The following is a 19,171-nucleotide window of genomic DNA, read 5'->3' as shown; positions in this document are numbered from 1 at the left end:
GGCAAAGCAAGCTCTCACCCCCCCTTCCTCCCCAAGGGAGGAACCTCAGCCAATGGAGAAAATAAGAGGTTTTGCTCTGTAGCTCCTGTGTAATTGAGCAAGCCTTGCAAAGTAAGCTATAATGAAGAAGGAAGCAAGAGAGAGGAAGAAGGAAGCAGATGACAACCAGTTGCTTGGGGGGCTGATCGGAGCCCTTTGGGGGCTTGATTCGGCCCCCAGGCCACACGTTTGACACCTCTGCAGTAAATGATGCCCGTCGTGACTGTGAGAGAATCAACAGCCCTCTTCTTGCTCTTTCTGGCTATTCCACCAAGAGGAATCTTAAACCAGAAGTAGGTTCCATTTTATTCCTTGCTCCTTACTCCCAGGAAAGCATTCTTGGGATTAGATACAGCCTCTGCCTTCTGCTGGCACAAAAGCTCTGACCTTCACAACTTCTGTCTCCTTGTGCAAAAGCTCTTACCTTCATTAACCAGACAATCCCAAAGATGCCACAAATGCCTTAGTGGCTACGGACAAACATGACTAATTTTTGTCCCTATAAAATCTATTAGAAGCATGGAATCAAAGAGTTGGTAAGGGCCTCCAGGGACATCAACCCCCAGCACAATGCAGGAAATCCACAAATACCTCCCCCTAAATTCACAGAATCAGCGTTGCTGTCAGATGGCCATCTAGCCTCTGTTTAAAAACCTCCAAGGAAGGAGAGCCCACCACCTCCCGAGGAAGCCTGTTTTCCACTGAGGAACCACTCTGTCAGGAAGTTCTTCCTAATGTTTAGTTAAAAACTGAGAGCCAGTTTGGTGTCGTGCTTAACTGTGTGGACTCTGATCTGAGAGAACCGGGTTTGATTCCCCACTCCCCCACTTGCACCTGCTTGAATGGCCTTAGGTCAGCCATAGCTCTGGCAGAGGTTGTCCTTGAAAGGGCAGCTGTTGGGAGAGCCCTCTCGGCCCCACCCACCTCACAGGGTGTCTGTTGTGGGGAGAGAAGATATAGGAGATTGTAAGCCGCTCTGAGTCTCTGATTCAGAGAGAAGGGCAGGGTATAAATCTGGAATTCTTCTTCCAATTTGAAACCATTGCTTCTGGTCCGACCTCCTTTCAACCAATACTTATTTAAATCCTCAAGATGAGTTATAATTTCTATAATCCTTGGTTCTTTCAAATTCTTTCAAGTTATAATTCTCGGTTCTTTCAAAATCAGCACCGTTGCCTTTAAATGAAGCTGCAAAACCATGGAGGATTGCCCCTTGGCCATGATACTTATGTGGAACCTCCATTGATTGAAGCAGTATATCTGAATATCAGACTCACTGTGAGCTTCCTAGAGGCTTATATCTGGCTGTTTTGGAAATATCAAGCCAGACAAGCCAGTCCCCGGTCTATACGCCCAAGCAAATTCTTTCATTTTGTCACAATCTCCCTTTTTCTGAAAGCTGATTTCTCTGCCCCTTTAAACGCAGACCTAAATTTCACTGGCTAGCTTCACTCTGAGCAGTTTTAAAAATAAACCTTTCACAATTCACTTGTCGCCGCGTCTTCAAAGTCAGGATCCGATTAAACCGCCTTCGCTACATACCCGCCTCTTATAAAGACCCCAACGAACTATGGAGAAAGAAAAGAACGATATTTGTTTCACAGCAAAAGAAACAAGGAAAAACACTGCTTTCAGTCAGGCCCGTCGCTCCCAAGAGAAATTCCCGGCACGTTGCTTTTCTGTTGACAACTTTGGGAGAGGCTCCTGCCTAGACCAGAATGATAAAGGCCGGATTGTCGAGCACCACCGTTTCTATGGCAAAATCCCCACAACACCTTGAGCGCTTCAGACTTTGAGGAAAACATGTTTCGCTTCCATGTGACCAAGATAACATGACGTTATCATATCCCCCCCCATCTTCTGCTCGGTTTCCAGACCGAAAACCGAGCCATGAGTTGCTGTCGCCAAGGGCACCCGTGCATCACCTCGGCAGGAAAAGAAGGGTAGGGGGCGCTCAGCCACCAGCACCACCAGCTATCTCCCCCTAAATCGTTACAACAGGCCACCACAGAACACAAATCTCTTCTGCCTTCCCCTTAATGTTTTCAGGCGTCTTTCCACAACCACGGCTCAGTGGCAGAGCATCCGCTTGGCAGGCAGAAGGACCCAGGTCCAATCTCCAGCTAAAAGGGTCAGGTAGGAGGTGGTGGGAAAGACCCCCTGCCTGAGACCCTGGAGAGCTGCTGCCAGGTGGAATAGACAAGACTGACTTTGATGGACCGAGGGTCTGATGATTCCCTCGAAGGCAGTTTCGTGGGTGCAGGAGAGTGACCCTGGCTCTAGCCCGGAAAAGGATTCAGGGGTGTGTTTCTGCAGGTGACAGCCGCAACAAGCACTGGCGACCCTCCCAAAGGCTCCCAGCCCTTGTGTCAGGTGAAACAAACCAAACCTTCCCATGGAGCTGATTCGCACCTTAGGTTTTCAGGTCTTTCCACCTGCTCCCAGGACAACAGGAAGATCTGCAGACGAGTGTGTCACACGCAGGCACACTCAGAGGGCTGAGCGTGCGTTCAGAGGCACAGGCAAGGTTCCAGCCACGTAAGGTGTGAACCCAACCAAAACCAGCTTCACCCTCCCGTCGGTGTTCCCTCTAAGCTGAGTTGGTGCGAGCTAGCTCACAGATCCCAAAGGCGTCATTGATGCCTTAGTGGCTATGGCCAAGCATGGCTAATCCCCCCCCCCCCTATAATATCTATTACAAGCATAGAATTATAGAGTTGGAAGGGACCTCCAGGGTCATCTAGTCCAGGGGTGGCTAACGGTAGCTCTCCAGATGTTTTTTTTGCCTACAACTCCCATCAGCCCCAGCCATTGGCCATGCTGGCTGGGGCTGATGGGAGTTGTAGGCAAAAAAAAAACATTTGGGGAGCTACCCTTCGCCACCCCTGATTTAGTCCAACCCCCTGCACTACGCAGGGCATCGGCTCACACATTTTTGTCTTCGCTCTGGAAAACTGACCCCAGAGGGCACGAATTTATGCAGCGGCTCAGCACTTCCATGCCAGCCTGGGCTCGCTGCTTCAATCCCCGGCATCTCCAACTAAAAGGGTCCAGGCAAATAGGTGTGAAAAACTTCAGCTTGAGACCCTGGAGAGCCGCTGCCAGTCTGAGAAGACAATACTGACTTTGATGGACCAAGGGTCTGATTCAGTAGAAGGCAGCTTCATATGTTCATATGCCTCAGTGTAGCAATCCTGTCGCTCACAAGCCTCTTCAGCTTAGAAGGAACAGGAGCCCAGGAGTTTACGCAGCGGCTCACAGCTGGAAAGCCAGGAGCTCAGGAAACAGAATTTTTTTTTTTTTGCTCACCAGCCATCACAGCTTAGAGGGAGCATCGCCCTGCGTGCCCGCTCCCTGCCTGGAAACCAACCACGCTCTCACCGCACGGAAGGTGGCACCAGCACCCCCCCCCCCCCATGCCCAACCTGCCAGAAAAACAACCCCCTTCGGCTGGCACCACCCCCCCTTCCCCCCCTCCACGCACACACAGCGAGACGGCCATCCACTCAGCCCCCGCTGCCCAGGAAAGCCACCCCTGCGCGAGGCTGCCCAGCTGGCACCCCGAGCCCCGCAGACTCACACGAAGGCGTGATAGAGCAGCGCCCAGCCCCGGGGCCTCTCCAGGGCGTCGTAGATCAAAGTTTGCAGCCGCCGGTACTTGACGTTGTTCCTCTTGACGGGTCGGCTCAGGGGGGTCTTGGCCAGCAGCCCGATGCCCTGCACGTTCCGCCGGGCGACGCCGTCCTCCCTGCCCGCCCCTTCCAGCAGCAGGGCCCCATCTTTGTCCCCGCCGGGCCCCAGCGCCAAGGAGCCCTGCTCCAAGTCCCCAGCCGCCGCCGCCGCCGCCTTCTTCTCGGGGCCCCCCTCAGCAGCAGCACTCCCCGGCGCCGCCGCCCGCCTGGCTTTGAGTCCCATCTTCTCCCCGCCTGGCTGCGGCTAGCCGGGGCGCGGCGGGCGAGCGAGGGGCGCGCAGCAGGAGGAGGAGGAGAAGGGCCGCCAGGCGGGGGGGGCCCCAATGCCATGGTCCGGGCCGCCTCGCCAGCGTGGCCACCAGCAGGGGCTCCCCCCCGGGCAGGGCAGGGCAGAGCAGGGGAGCGCGAGGAGTCACATCCCTCTCGAGGCGACGGAGCAGGCGGGCGCCTTGGCGACCCCTGCAGGGCCGCTCCGGAAGGCAGCGCGCCGCGGAGCGAGCCAGCCGCGAGCCTCCTGCGCCCTTCTCCGCGCACGGCGGGCGTCCCGTGCCGACCGCCCGCCCTCCCTCCCGAGCCCCCGCCGTAGGGCGTGGCCCCCCCAGGACGGACGGGGGAGGCGGCCAATGGGAAGCGGCGCCCGCCGCGCCTGGCTCCGCCTTTCACCCACCATCCCCCCCCGCCCCTTTCCCCGGGTTTAGACGGGCAATTGCGCGCCGCCGGGCTGTGAAAGGAGGGAGCTGGGAGGAGAGGAGGGGGTTGCCTTGTTTTTTGCATTGCAATGCTGGGGGGGGGGGGGGAGGGATTCCTCGTCTGTGCATTGCAGGGGGGGGGGGTCGTTCTTCCTCGCCTTTGCATTGCCATCGCGCGCCGCCGGGCTGCAGAAAGGGAGCTGAGAGTGGGGGGGGGGGGGGGTTGCCTTGTTTTTTGCATTGCAACGGTGGGAGGGAATTCCTCGTCTGTGCATTGCAAGGGGGGATTCCTTCCTTGTCCTTGCATGGCAATCGCTATGGCAGTGCGGTTGCCAAAGGGGGGCAGGGCGCGGTGGGGTGGGGCGGGGGGGGGGAGGCAGGGATTTCCCCGGCAACCGAGCGGCGCGCGCGCGCTTCTCTCTCGCGCTCCGCCTGCCCAGCCCGGGGATTTCCTCTCTGCAGCAAAGGCAGCGGTCAGGCGAGCGAGCGGGGGCTGCTTTTCTTTCGCCCTTCCGAGGTTGGGGAGGATCCGGAGCCTTTGCGCTGGGGCGTGGGGTGGGGATGGGTGGAAGAGGGAGTTACGTGCGAAATTGCAACCGGAGCCAGTCGAAGCGGGGCGAATCAGGTGGATTGCTGGGGCTTCTGCTTCTCTCCCTCCCGCCTCCCTCCCTCCCAACACCTCTTACAAGCGTCTCTCCAAGCGGGCAGCCGGGTTGGTCTGAAGCAGTTGAACAAAGCAGGAGTCAAGTGGCAGTCGGTTGGTCTTAAAGGTGCAATTGACTCCCGCTTGGTTCAGCGTCTCTCCAAACCTGGCTCTGCAAAACGGGGAGTTTCAATCAGACGTCCTCACTCGACGTCAATATTTGATGGGGGAGGTTATAGGGACTCCCGGGCATCGCCTTGGGGGGGGGGGGGGCGGTCCTGTCTCCCAGTTGGGGCTGATCAATCCCCAGGTGGGGCAGGGAACAAGGTCCAAACCCCCGCGACAAACCAGCCTTGAAAAAATATGATGCAAATGTGTATCAATATCCAAATATAGAAACAAAGCACATGAAGTGAAATCGATCAAGAACGAGACAAAGCAACACAGCCACTTCTGGCGCATCCACACCCATGAAGACTGGGACACGGTCACTTTGCCACACCGGCCCAGAGAATATTTACGCCGGCAAAGACACGTCAGCATTGCTGCTGCTTCGAGGCTCAGTCCTGCCTCTAAAGTTGAGGCTCGTAGAAGCTTGTTCGCGAAACGGGGGATCAAGTGCGGCCCTGTTGCGTTTCTTGTGCCCTGCTGCGCTGGATTCTTTCATCTTTAAAATTCGTGAAGACGTCCTGGAGCGTTGGACTCCCTCGAAGAACCTACCTTTGACACGCCTTGGACTACTCTTCCCATCTTGGCGCTAATTCGCCTATCAAGGGACTTGAGTGCAAACGTGGTCTTTGTCTGTTTCGTGATTAATTTCACTTTATGTGCTTTGTTTCTATGGGAAGGAAAGGTCCCCCGTGCAAGCACCAGTCGTTTCCGACTCTGGGGTGACGTTGCTTTCTTGTTTTCACGGCACACTTTTAACGGGGTGGTTTGCCATTGCCTTCCCCAGTCATCTACACTTTCCCCCCAGCAAGCTGGGTACTCATTTTACTGACCTCAGAAGGATGGAAGGCTGAGTCAACCTGGAGCCGGCTACTTGAAAACCCAGCTTCCGCTGGGGATTGAACTCGGGTCATGAGCAGGGCTTTGGACTGCAGTTTTAACACTCTGCAACACAGGGCTCTTTGGTTTGAAAGACCTGAAGTTAAAAAAAAAAAAAAAAAGGTAGTCCCCTGTACAGGCAGTCGCTTTCACATTTTCACAGCAGACTTTTTAACAGGGTGGTTTGCCATTGCCTTCCCCAGTCATCTACGCTTTCCCTCCAGCAAGCTGGGGACTCATTTGACTGACCTTGAAGGATGGAAGGCTGAGTTAACCTCGGGCCGGCTACCTGAATCCAGCTACCGCCGGAATCGAACTCAGGTCATGAGCAGAGAGTTCAGATCACAGTACTGCAGTACTGCTGCTTTACCACTCTGCGCCACGGGGATATTTAGAAACATTTGCTTATATTGGATATTTATAATATAATAACATTAATAATATAATATATATCCAAATACTTGGGTATTTACAAACATTTGCATCATTTGTAACACATTTTTTTGAAGCTGGTTTTCTGCGGAGGTTTGGACCTTGTTCCCTGCTCCATTTTTCCTCGTGTCTCTCATGGGCATTCGATGAAATCGCTGAGCAGACAGGTTAAAACGGATAAAAGGAAGTACTTCTTCACCCAAAGGGTGATTGACATGTGGAATTCACTGCCACAGGAGGTGGTGGCGGCCACAAGTATAGCCACCTTCAAGAGGGGTTTAAATAAAAATATGGAGCACAGGTCCATCAGTGGCTATTAGCCACAGTGTGTGTGTATATATATAAAAAATTTTGCCACTGTGTGACACAGTGTTGAACTGGATGGGCCGTTGGCCTGATCTAACATGGCTTCTCTTATGTTCTTATGTTCTCTATTGCTTGCCTAATCCCCAGGTGGGGGCAGGGGATCCCCAGGCTTCAGGATCATCAGAAAAAAGGGAGGGAGGAAGGGAAATGTCTGCTGGGCACTCCCATTATTCCCTATGGAGACTGATCCCCATAGGTTATCATAGAAAATTGAACCGTGGGAGTGGGCTGCTTTTTGAGGTAGAGGCAGCAAATGTGCAGCATGGCATCTGGTGCCTCTCCTCAAAAGCCCCCTCAAGTTTCCAAAAGATTGGACTGGGGAGCCGAATTCTATGAGCCCCCAAAGAAGCTGCCCCTATCCCTGATTCCAAATGGAGGGAAAGGGTTTTTAAAGGAACACTGTCCTTTTCAAGGTCATGGCCAGGACTCCCTTCAGAGTTCAGTGATGCTTGGCACACCCTTGCTCCTGGCTCCACCCCCAAAGTCCCCAGATATTTCTTGAGTTGGATTTGGCAACCCTGCTCCCAGCACTTGGGGGCCACCCCCCCTCCCCCCAGCTGAAGAAACGGGTCGTCCTTGCTTTGTGAATCAGGCCCCGACAAACGAATGACACGGGAGAGGTTTTGCAAGCCAGGAGTTGTAAAGGAGCCCCCTGTTGCAGGCCAAGGAGGGAGCCCGCGTGGAGCGGCGGGCTGGGACCAGTGTTCCCTCTAAACTGAGTTCGTGTGAGCTAGCTCACAGATTTTTCGCCTTGGGACAGCCATAGCTCTTGCAGAGTTGTCCTTGAAAAGGCAGCTTCTGGAAGAGCTCTCTCAGCCCCACCTAGCTCACAGTGTGTTTGTTGTAGGGCAGGGGTGGCCAACGGTAGCTCTCCAGATGTTTTTGCCTACAACTCCCATTAGCCCCAGCCAGCATGGCCAATGGCTGGGGCTGATGGGAGTTGTAGGCAAAAAAAACATCTGGAGAGCTACCGTTGGCCACCCCTGTTGTAGGGAGAAAGGTAAAGGATATTGTGAGCCGCTCTGAGACTCAAAGTGAAGGGTGGGATATAAATCCATATATCATCTTCCTGCCAACATGAGGCATGTCCTGACCAGTGTTTCCTCGAAGCTGAGTTGGCATGAGTTAGCTCACAGATTTTTAGCCTCCAGCTCACACCCTTTTGTCTTAGCTCAGGAAGGATGGCCCCAGAGCATAATAATTGATGCAGGAGCTCACCACTTTAATGCCAGTAGCCCAAAGCTTTAATACCAATAGCTCACAAAGTCGAATTTTTGCTCACAAGACTCTTCAGCTTACAGGGAACACTGGCTGGCACCAGAGGAACCCATCGGGTTGCCAGTTTGCAGCTACGGCCTGGCCTTCTCCTGGAATTACTGCTGAGCTCCAGCTATAGAGACCGGCTTTAGGGTCGCCAGCCTCCAGGTGAGAAAAAGGCAAGCCGCTGTGCAAAAATGTCCCACGAATGAAACGCACTCTGAAGACGAGAGCAGCTTATCTCATATAGTAAACCATTACAAAAATATTTTCCTTTTACACAAGGAAGAAGAAGATATTGGATTTATATCTCTCCCTCCACTCTGAAGAGTCTCAGAGCGACTCACAATCTCCTTTCCCTTCCTCCCCCACAACAGACACCCTGTAAGGTGGGTGGGGCTGAGAGGGCTCTCACAGCAGCTGCCCTTTCAAGGACAACCTCTGCCAGAGCTATGGCTGACCCAAGGCCATTCCAGCAGGTGGGAGTGGAGGAGTGGGGAATCAAACCTGGTTCTCCCAGATAAGAGTCTGCACACTTAACCACTACAGGGGAAGAAGGTCTATGAGAGCTCTGGCTGACCCAAGGCCATTCCAGCAGGTGCAAGTGGAGGAGTGAGGAATCAAACCCGGTTCTCCCAGATAAGAGTCCGCACACTTAACCACTACACCAAACTTCTTGTGGAAACAGAAACAGACCAAGGCAGGCAGGATAAACTCGCCGATACAAATCAACACTCTCTTAAAGGACCAGTCCTTTTCTTGGAATTCTTGTCTCAGTGTCTGTTCCTGCTTGGTTGAAAACAAGGAGAAGACGGAACTCCTCCGAGACCTTCAAATGGGCTGGAGCTAGTCCGAAGATTCTTTGATGTGCAATTAGTTCTTAGCAAATTTCATAATTGCACATCAAAGAATCTTCAGACTAGCTCCAGAACCTTTGAAGCTATTGGAGGAGGTCCGTCTTCATCTTGTTTTACAGCCAAGCAGGAAATTACTAGGAAATACATGTCCTTTTGTTTTACCTAGACTTGTAGCAAGAGCAATTAGCAGGCAACTTTTATTACCTTTTATTGGTTTTCCATGCAAATGCTATCCAGACCAAATGATCTTCCAATTCATCACACTATTTTGCCATTTGATCTTAACTTTGTATCGGTTTACACTCTTAACCCACCAAGTTCTGTAATACGTAAGTAAGTAATATGTATATGTAAGTTCTGCTCATTGTACCCCATCCCCTCATCTGAAGAAGTATTCATGGACACGAAAGCTGACATTCTGAATAAACTTTGTGGGTCTTAAAGGTGCTATTGACTCCTATTTTGTTCTACTGCTTCAGACCAACACGGCTGCCCGCCTGGATCTATCTGAATGTTCAAGTTCATGAACCAGGTTCTTCATCTTCAGATGTACCTACAAAAGCTTTTGTTGGAATGAGACAGTGTTTGTCTTTAAGGTGTCACAAGACTCCTCTTTATTTATTTTTTCCTTTTCTTTTTTGGGATGCAGCCCTTTGGGGCTTATTTTCGGGGATGCCTTATTGTAAAGTGACATCCCATGAACGGCTGACTTCTGCTGAGTCAGACCTTTGTTCAGCATTGTCTCCTCCACGTAGCTGAAACCCTCCTTCCTTTTTCAGCAGCAGAAATGCTGGTTGGATCCAACCCTGAGTCCTTCCCTCCACCACCACCCCAGGCTGCAATTAGAACAGATAAAAGGAAGTCGTTCTTCACCCAAAGGGTGATTAACACATGGAATTCAGTGCCACAGGAGGTGGTGGCGGCTACAAGCATAGCTTCAAGAGGGGATTGGATAAATATCTGGAGCAGAGGTCCATCAGTGGCTATTAGCCACAGGGTATAGATGGAACTCTCTGTCTGGGGCAGTGATGCTCTGTATTCTTGGTGCTTGGGGGGCGGCAGTGGGAGGGCTTCTGGTGTCCTGGCCCCACTGATGGCACCTGGGTTTTTGGGCCACTGCGTGACACAGAGTGCTGGACTGGATGGGCCATTGGCCTGATCCAACATGGCTACTTTTATAGTCTATGTTCTTATGCAATTAGGCCTCACATCTCTCCTTTTATAATTATCACTCTTTATTAGTTTTTTCCCAAAAGGACAGGAAAAAACATGGGTTGGATCCCACCCAAAATTTCTACCTCCATGGGGAGGGGGGGGGTGTCATTGATTTTCCCCTGCCGTACCAGATCTCCAGTTCCCCCAAGCTATTCTTTGGTGTTCCCCAACCCTCAGGAGTAGCATTTCATAGAATTGAAAGAGACCTCCAGTCTCATCTAGTCCAACCCCCTGCACAGTGCAGAAAAATCACAAGTATCTCCCCCACACACATACGTCCCAGCAATGTTCCCTCTAAGCTGGGTTAGTGTGAGCTAGCTCACAGATTTTTCTGCCTCCAGCTCACATGTTTTTGTCTTAGCTCAGGAAAAATGGCCCCAGGGCTGGATCTGAGGGGGGCAGACGGGGGCGGGGTGCTTGCCCTGGCCGCTGACGGAGTGGGGGCGCCAAATTGGATATTGAGTTTGTTGTATTCTATGGGACCATAAGATAGAATAGACCATAGGAAAGGAAAGGTCCCCTGCGCAAGCACCAGTTGTTTCTGACTCTGGGGTGACATAGCTTTCACGTTTTCACGGCAGACTTTTTACGGGGTGGTTTGCCATTGCCTTCCTCAGTCATCTACACTTCCCCCCCCCCCACCCCCCAGCAAGCTGGGTACTCATTTGACCGACCTCGGAAGGATGGAAGGCTGAGTTGACCTTGGGCCGGTTACCTGAACCAGCTGTCACTGGGATAGAACTCAGGTTGTGAGCGGAGAGTTCATACCACAGTACTGCAGTACTTCTGCTTTACCACTCTGCTCCACGGGGCCGATAGCCCATAAGGGGGCGTCATTTTTAACACCCCACCCACCCACCCCCGCCAACCTCAAAAAACATGTAAATTCGGTCCTGCCCTGCCCAGGGTAAACTTAATTTATCACAACTTTAATGCCGGTTGCTCCCAAAGTAGAATTTTTGCTCACAGGAATCCACAGCTTAGAGGGAGTGTTGATCCTCAGTGCCCTCCGGCTCCATGTCCAGAAGATGGTGAAAAAAAAAAAAACAAAGCTCCAGGATCCCTAGTCAAACTGGCCTGGAGAAAAATGGCTGCCTGACCCCAACGTGGCAATTAGCATTTCCCTGGATATGTAAGAAAGGACCACAAGAACGAAGCGCTGATGCAACCATTCCTGCCCTCCCCCTCGTGATCTGCCTAATATACAGGATCAGCATTGCTGTCAGATGGCCATCTAGCCTCTGTTTAAAGACAGAGAAGAGGCATTTTGGGATGAGAAAGGGAAGGAAGAAGAAGAAGATGTTGGATTTATATCCCGCCCTATATACCCTGAAACTCAGTCTCGGAGTGGTCACAATCTCCCTTACTTCCCCCTTCGCAACAGACACCCTGTGGAGTGGGTGGGGCTGAGAGAGCTCTTACAGTAGCTGCCCTTTCAAGGACAACCTCTGCCAGAGCTATGGCTGACCCAAGGCCATTCCAGCAGCTGCAAGTGGAGGAGTGGGGAATCAAACCCGGTTCTCCCAGATAAGAGTATGTGCACTTAACCACTACAGGGGAAGAAGGTCTATGAGAGCTATGGCTGACCCAAGGCCATTCCAGCAGCTGCAAGTGGAGGAGTGAGGAATCAAACCCGGTTCTCCCAGATAAGAGCCCGCACACTTAACCACTACACCAAACTGGCACCAAACAGGAGAAGAAAAATGGTCTGAAGAAGATAGATAGAAAGTAGAGAAGGAAGCAGGGGAAGGAAGGACACTCCAGGGGCTTTTGGGGGAGCAAGAGGAAATGGGGGAAGAGGAAATTAGATGCCTCCTTGAAGATGTTGCAAGTCCCCCCCCCCCCCCGCCTCCGGCTTACAACTGCTGCAATGAACACAGACCATAATACTGTTACAATATAGTTCCCTCCAAACCTGTGGATTTCTGTTGAGCTAAAGGTCTTTGGGGCATCCCAATCACAAGAACCCCTTCAGCCCCGCCCTGCTGTTCAATCTGGTTTTCCGAGGCACCTTGCTCATTTTGGATTTCGCCACCGATTTCCCCTTTCAGCCCAAGTCCCAAGCAGCTTCAGCTCTACCAGTTGCTGATCTCCAGCGAATTGGCAGGCGTCCATTTGCTTTGCCGTTTCCATTTGTGCCGCAAGGAGCAGAGGGATAATTAAGTCTTTATCATGCACATTTCTTTACATCATCCGAAAATGTGCCCAACAAAGCCCGTTTCGGATGGGGAGATATTTTTAACGTAGCAATCATGTTTATTTGTTCTGCCAGCTCCATCCCAGGAGGCAGACCCACCACACATGATCGAACGTTCCTTTTATGGCAACAGATGGGATGGATATTCTAAGATTATCAAGGTAAGGTAGTCCCCTGTGCAAGCACCAGTCGTTTCCAACTCGGGTGAGGACGTTTTCATGGCAGACTTTTTACAGGGTGGTTTGCCATTGCCTTCTCCAGTCATCTACACCTTCCCCCCAGCAACCTGGGTACTCATTTGACCGACCTCGGAAGGATGGAAGGCTGAGTCGACCTCGAACACGCTACCTGAACCAGCTTTTGCTGGGATCGAACTCAGGTCGTGAGCAGCGTTCAGACTGCACTACTGCAGCTTTACCACTCTGAAGAAGAAGATAGAAAAAGATATTGGATTTATATCCCGCCCTCCACTCCGAAGAGTCTCAGAGCGGCTCACAATCTCCTTTCCCTTCCTCCCCCACAACAGACACCCTGTGAGGTGGGTGTGGCTGGAGAGGGCTCTCACAGCAGCTGCCCTTTCAAGGACAACCTCTGCCAGAGCTATGGCTGACCCAAGGCCATGCTAGCAGGTGCAAGTGGAGGAGTGGGGAATCAAACCCGGTTCTCCCAGATAAGAGTCCGCACACTTCACCACTACACCAAACTGGCTCTCTGCACCTCTTTTCTAAGATTATGCTCCTGCACTTAATCACCTTGTCCAAAATCATATGATCTTATTCCACGGAGCCAATTTATAGTGAGAGAACTGCTGAGCCGGACCTTTGGTCAGCATTGTCTGCAGCCAGCTTATGGCCAGAGACGAACGGAGGTGATTTGCCATGGCCTGCCTCTATGTAGTGACCCTGGGCTTCCTTAGTGGTCTCCTGTTTAAGTGCTTATGGTGACCACGTGGGATTTTCAAGACTCTGGTTGTAATGTACTGAGAACCGAGACGGTTTGAAGGCAACATAATTTATTCAGTAGCACATTACAAGAGAGCAAACACGCGGGCCGGGCCCCGCTTATATACATTGCCCGGAACAGCCCCCTCCTCCGACCAGGCCAATCCTGGTCGGTCAAACTTCCCGCCACAGATCTTGATGGGCGGGGTGAATGGCGAGCTCCATCCGGGGACCCAGGGGGCCGCCTTCAGTAGCGATCGCCATGCGGCCGGGTAACTTACCGTATGTTCAATACATAACACTGGTCTTCCTTATTAGTGTCCTATCCAAGTACTAACCAGAGCTGACCCTGCTTAACTTCCAAGATCTGGCTTGCTGGGCCATCCAGGTCGGGGCACTTTATTCCATCTCAACATATTCCATATTTTTTTTAGAAAAAGCCCAGCAAGAACTCATTTGTGTATTAGGCCACACCCTCTGACACCAAGCCAGCCAGACCTGCGTTGCTGCTCAAAAAAAAAAAGAAGCCCTGCGTATCAACACAAGCACGTTTTAACAACGCCTGATACTGCAATGAAGTGGTGGCAGCGACCGATATCGGCAGGGGTCATTTTGTGGGAAAAGAGGTGGTGGAGCTCATCCAGGGATTGTTATGCAGCTGCACCTACCGTTCAATGGACAAGGTGGGGAGGAGGAGGGGGAACCCTCAGAAAGCTTCAGGAGCTGTGCTCCAGTGAACTCCTGCTGAATTCAAGGCCTGGCTTTTGCACTATACACTTCATTATTGTCTATTTGGACTAGTAGAAACTCAGGGTGTCTTGGAAGCGTTACTGAGCATCTGCTGTCTAAGATGTTCTAGCTGGAAATGGCAGGAGCAGAGCCCAGGAACTTACGTTCTGAAAGGAATCCATGTCTACATCTAAGAGAGAGCCAGTTTGGTGTAGTGGTTAAGTGTGCGGACTCTTCTCTGGGAGAACCGGGTTTGATTCCCCACTCCTCCACTTGCACCTGCTGGAATGGCCTTGGGTCAGCCATAGCTCTGGCAGAGGTTGTCCTTGAAAGGGCAGCTGCTGTGAGAGCCCTCTCCAGCCCCACCCACCTCACAGGGTGTCTGTTGTGGGGGGGGGGGGAGGTGAAGGAGATTGTGAGCCACTCTGAGACTCTTCGAGTGGAGGGCGGGATATAAATCCAATATCTTCATCTACCTCACAGGGTGTCTGTTGTGGGGGAGGAAGGGAAAGGAGATTGTGAGCCGCTCTGAGACTCTTCGGAGTGGAGGGCGGGATATAAATCCAATATCTTCATCTACCTCACAGAGTGTCTGTTGTGGGGGAGGAAGGTAAAGGAGATTGTGAGCCGCTCTGAGACTCTTTGGAGTGGAGGGCGGGATATAAATCCAGTATCTTCATCTACCTCACAGGGTGTCTGTTGTGGGGGAGGAAGGTAAAGGAGATTGTGAGCCGCTCTGAGACTCTTCGGAGTGGAGGGCAGGATATAAATCCAGTATCTTCATCTACCTCACAGAGTGTCTGTTGTGGGGGGGGAGGAAGGTAAAGGAGATTGTGAGCCGCTCTGAGACTCTTCGGAGTGGAGGGCGGGATATAAATCCAGTATCTTCATCTACCTCACAGAGTGTCTGTTGTGGGGGGGGAGGAAGGTAAAGGAGATTGTGAGCCGCTCTGAGACTCTTCGGAGTGGAGGGTGGGATATAAATCCAATATCTTCTTCTTCTTCTTTTAAAAGAGGAGGCTCCCATAAAATTACCTGAAATCAAACACTATGTGAGCTGTTTGTGGCCAGGCTCCAATTCTATACGTTTTCTAGGGAAGGAATCTGTTTGAACTTTGTTGAGGTGTGAGTTTAGAAGCAGGCAACTTGTGGTACCTTAAGAACAACATATTTTTATTCTAGTTTAAGCTCCATGGTCTTCGTCAGATTCACAGTTCACTGCATTGACAATGCTTTATATATTTTTTTCCTTCATAGTTTGGTGTGTGTGTGTGTGTGTGTGTGTGTGTGCATAGAAGAGGAGGAGGAGATTGGATTTATACCCCACTCTTCACTCGGGGTCTCAAAGCGGCTTACAATCCCCTTTCCTTCCTTTCGTCAAAACAGACACCCCGTGAGGCGGGTGGAGCTGAGAGCTCGAGAGAACTGCTCTTGAGGGAACAGCTCGGAGAGAACTGTGACTGACTCAAGGTCACACCTGCAGCTGCATGCGGAGAACTGGGGGATCCAACCCGGTTCTCCAAATTAGAGTCCACCATTCTTAACCATTACACCAAACTGGTTTAGAGGTTTACAGGATTATGCATGGGGTAGAAAAGGTAGAGAAAGAAGTACTTTTCTCCCTTTCTCACAATATGAGGACTCGTGGACATTCAATGAAATTGCTGAGCAGTCGGGTTAGAACGGATAAAAGGAAGTGCTTCTTCACCCAAAGGGTGATTAACACGTGGAATTCACTGCTACAGGAGGTGCTGGTGGCTGCAAGCATAGCCAGCTTCAAGAGGGGATTGGATAGACATATGGAGCAGAGGTCCATCAGTGGCTATTAGCCACAGGGTATTGATGAAACTCTCTGTCTGGGGCAGTGATGCTCTGTATTCTTGGTGCTTGGGGGGCACAGTGGGAGGGCTTCTAGTGTTCTGGCACCACTGGTGGACCTCCGGATGGCGCCTGGTTTTTCGGCCACTGTGTGACACAGAGTGTTGGACTGAATAGGCCAGTGATGGTGAACCTTTTAGAGACCGAGTGCCCAAACTGCAACCCAAAACCCACTTATTTATCGCAAAGTGCCAAAACGGCAATTTAACCTGAATACTGAGGTTTTCGTTTAGAAAAAAACAAGTCATAGTGAAATTAACAAACTGAAAGAACATTTGGTCTGGATAGCATTCGCTCAGGAAACCCACAAAATAGTAACATGTCAGAATTGGAAAATGATGGTGAGAGTGTCATAAGGGAATAAATGGTGGCTGTTCATTGCTCTGCTGCTTGCAAGTCTGCGTTAAACTGAGAACATGCCTTTCCCGGAGTGTTCCGGTCCACATAATTTGCTTTTGAACATGTAACATAAATTATAAACATCATTCTAGTTTGCCATTATGAAAAAATAATACTTTAAAATATAGTGTGTTTAGTAGGAGCTGGTGGTTAGGGTGTCCAAATCAGATCTGGGAGGTCCTGATTCATATGCCCACTCTGCCTTGGCAGCTTGCTGGGAAACCTTGGACCAGTAATATACTCTGATTTAACCCACCTCACAGGTTCATTGTGAGGATAAAAGAGAAGGGGAGAGTGTGTCAAACCACTTCAGTGTCCTTTGGGGGGAGGAAGGCAGGGGATACATGATGTTAGTTGAAAAAGTAAGTTGATGAAAGGAGTCCACTGATTTATATGGCTAAATCTGAGTCCAGCAGCACCTTAGAGAACAAGATTTTTGAGAGTCAAAGCTCCTTTTATCGAATCGAGGAAGCTCTAATGCTGGAAAGCTTGTGCCCCCTCCCCCAAATGTTGTTGGTCTCTAAAGTGCTCCTGGGCTCGATTCTAGTTGTTCTACTATGGACCAGCATGGCTATCCTTGGAAACTTCAGGGATAGTCCAAATTGTATTAACTAGAAAGTCTGATGTGAGAAAGGAGGGCCAGTTTGGTGTAGAGGTTAAGTGCGTGGACTCTTATCTGGGAGAACCGGGTTTGACTCTCAACTCCTCCACTTTCAGCTGTTGGAATGGCCTTGGGTCAGCCATAGCTATCACAGAGCTGTTCTTGAAAGGGCAGCTTCTGGGAGAGCTTCTCTCACCCACCTCACAGGGTGTCTGTTGTACGAGAGGAAGATAAAGGACATTGTGAACTACTCTGAGACCCTGAGATTCAAAGTGAAGGGCGGGATATAAATCCAATATAATCTTCTTTCTTTAAACTAAAACTGCAATCCTGTGCAGGTGTAGAGAGTAGGTTTCACAGTGCTCACTGTAGATTACTTCCGAGTAACCATGGAGAACAAGCCCAATGAGGAAAGGCTAAGGGACTTGAGGCTATTCAGTCTGGAGAAGAGGAGGTTGTGGGGGGAGACATGATTGCTCTTTTGAAGTATTAGAAGGGCTGCCACTTAGAGGAGGGCAAGGAGCTGTTCCTGCTGGCAGCAAAGGAGAGGACTGGCATAGGGAAAACTTTTTAACAGTAAGAGTTGTTCAAAAGTGCAATCAACCCATCACTGGCAGCCTTTAAGCAGCTGCTGGACAAACACTTGTCAGGGATGCTCTGAGAAACCAGAACAGCAGTGCAACAGTTCAAAAACAGCTTATCAACAATTTGCCTTATGGTCCCTGTAGCTTGAAAGCGCTCTGCTCAGATACTGCTATCAGAAACATCATATTTGAAAGCAAGGAATCCTGCAGTTCCTTCCATTCCACTCCTAAACCAGAGGCGATGCTGGCCGCTGTTTCTGCGAGATTAATGGGATCCAACATTTCCTGTAATAAATCCACATCCCTTCAAAAAAAGGATGATTCAAGGTCCTGATCTCTCTCCCCCCCCCCATCCCCACACACCCATGCTCTCTTCTTCCCTTTGGCTTGGACCGTGTCACAGCAGTTTTAAAATATGAAATGCAACCAGTCTTGGCCACATGAAGCTGCCTTATACCCATCTCTCTAGTGCAGGGGTGTCCAAACTGTGGCTCGGGAGCCACATGTTGCTCTTTGACACACATTATGTGGCTCTTGAAGCCCCCACCAGAGAAGGCATTTGTCTCTTTAAACCACTTTCTCAAGCCAAGCCAGCCAGTGGCTTGGAGAATGCATTTAAAGTTCAAGTTGCTTTCTTTCCACTTCTCCCTCCCTGCTCCCTCCCACCATCGATTTTCCTTCCTTCCTTCCTTCCTTCCTTCCTTCCTTCCTTCCTTCCTTCCTTCCTTCCTTCCTTCCTTCCTTCCTTCTCTCAGACATCTGACTTTCGTGTCTGGTGGCTTGCACACATCTGACATTTATTCTATGTGGCTCTTATGTTAAGCAAGTTTGGCCACCTCTGCCCTAGTGGGTCCCATCTAACCCCCTCGCTAAAAGTGCAGGAACTCCTGCAAGGAATTTTCCTCTGTGTCTTGTGCTTGGGGGCTGCATTGTGGTTGCACCCACCCCCCTACATCAGAATTCCAAAGGTGCCCATGAGCTCAAAAAGGTTGGAGTGACCTGTTGTCTCTCTGAAGGAGGCCCAGTTAGGGTTGCCAGGTTTGGGTTAGGAAATACCTGGAGATTTGGGGGAAAGAGCCTGAGTTTGGGGAGAGGAGGATCTTCAATGACTCCAAGTCCACCTTCCAAAATAGCCAGCTTCTCCAGGAAAACTTATTTCCTGTCACCTGGAGGTTTGTTGTAATTCCAGGAGGTTTCCAGGTACCACCTGGAGTTTGGCAACCCTGTTCTGCACCCATGCTCAGAAGGGTATAATGCCACAAGGTCCACCTTTCAGAGCAGATATTTTCTCCAGGCGAACTGACCTCCATCACCTGGAGATCAGTTGTAAAAGCCAGCAACCTCCAGCTACCACCTGGGGGAGTGGTGGCCAAACTGTGACTCGGGAGCTACAGATGGTTCTTTTGCAACTATTGTGTGACTCTCGAAGCCCCCATCAGCCCATCAGCCAGCTTGGAGAAGGCATTTGTTTCTTTAAATCCCTCTCCAAACCAAGCCACTCAGAGTCCTCTCTGTGGGCACACGCGCTCTTTGTCTTCCCCCGAGGCTCGGCTCCCCCCTGCAGCCCCCCCGCCAACTCCCCACCTTCCCTCCCTCCCTGGAGCT

The 19,171-nt window shown here is 51.0% G+C and overlaps 1 protein-coding gene across 1 annotated transcript in view; it reads right to left on the bottom strand.

Moving 5' to 3' along the window:
- KCNQ3 (potassium voltage-gated channel subfamily Q member 3) overlaps positions 1-3,954 on the bottom strand; it is a 239,692-nt gene extending 235,738 nt beyond the window's left edge. The window contains exon 1 of the mRNA XM_060243217.1: positions 3,620-3,954. Coding sequence (XP_060099200.1) covers positions 3,620-3,954 — 335 coding nt within the window. The remainder of the gene's footprint in view (positions 1-3,619) is intronic.
- Between the last annotated feature and the right edge of the window lie 15,217 nt (positions 3,955-19,171).

This window comes from Heteronotia binoei, chromosome 7 (genome assembly GCF_032191835.1).
Source record: "Heteronotia binoei isolate CCM8104 ecotype False Entrance Well chromosome 7, APGP_CSIRO_Hbin_v1, whole genome shotgun sequence".
Lineage (NCBI taxonomy): Eukaryota > Metazoa > Chordata > Lepidosauria > Squamata > Gekkonidae > Heteronotia > Heteronotia binoei.
Note: the sequence above shows the minus strand (reverse complement) of the source record. Positions and strands in the feature narration are given on the sequence as shown.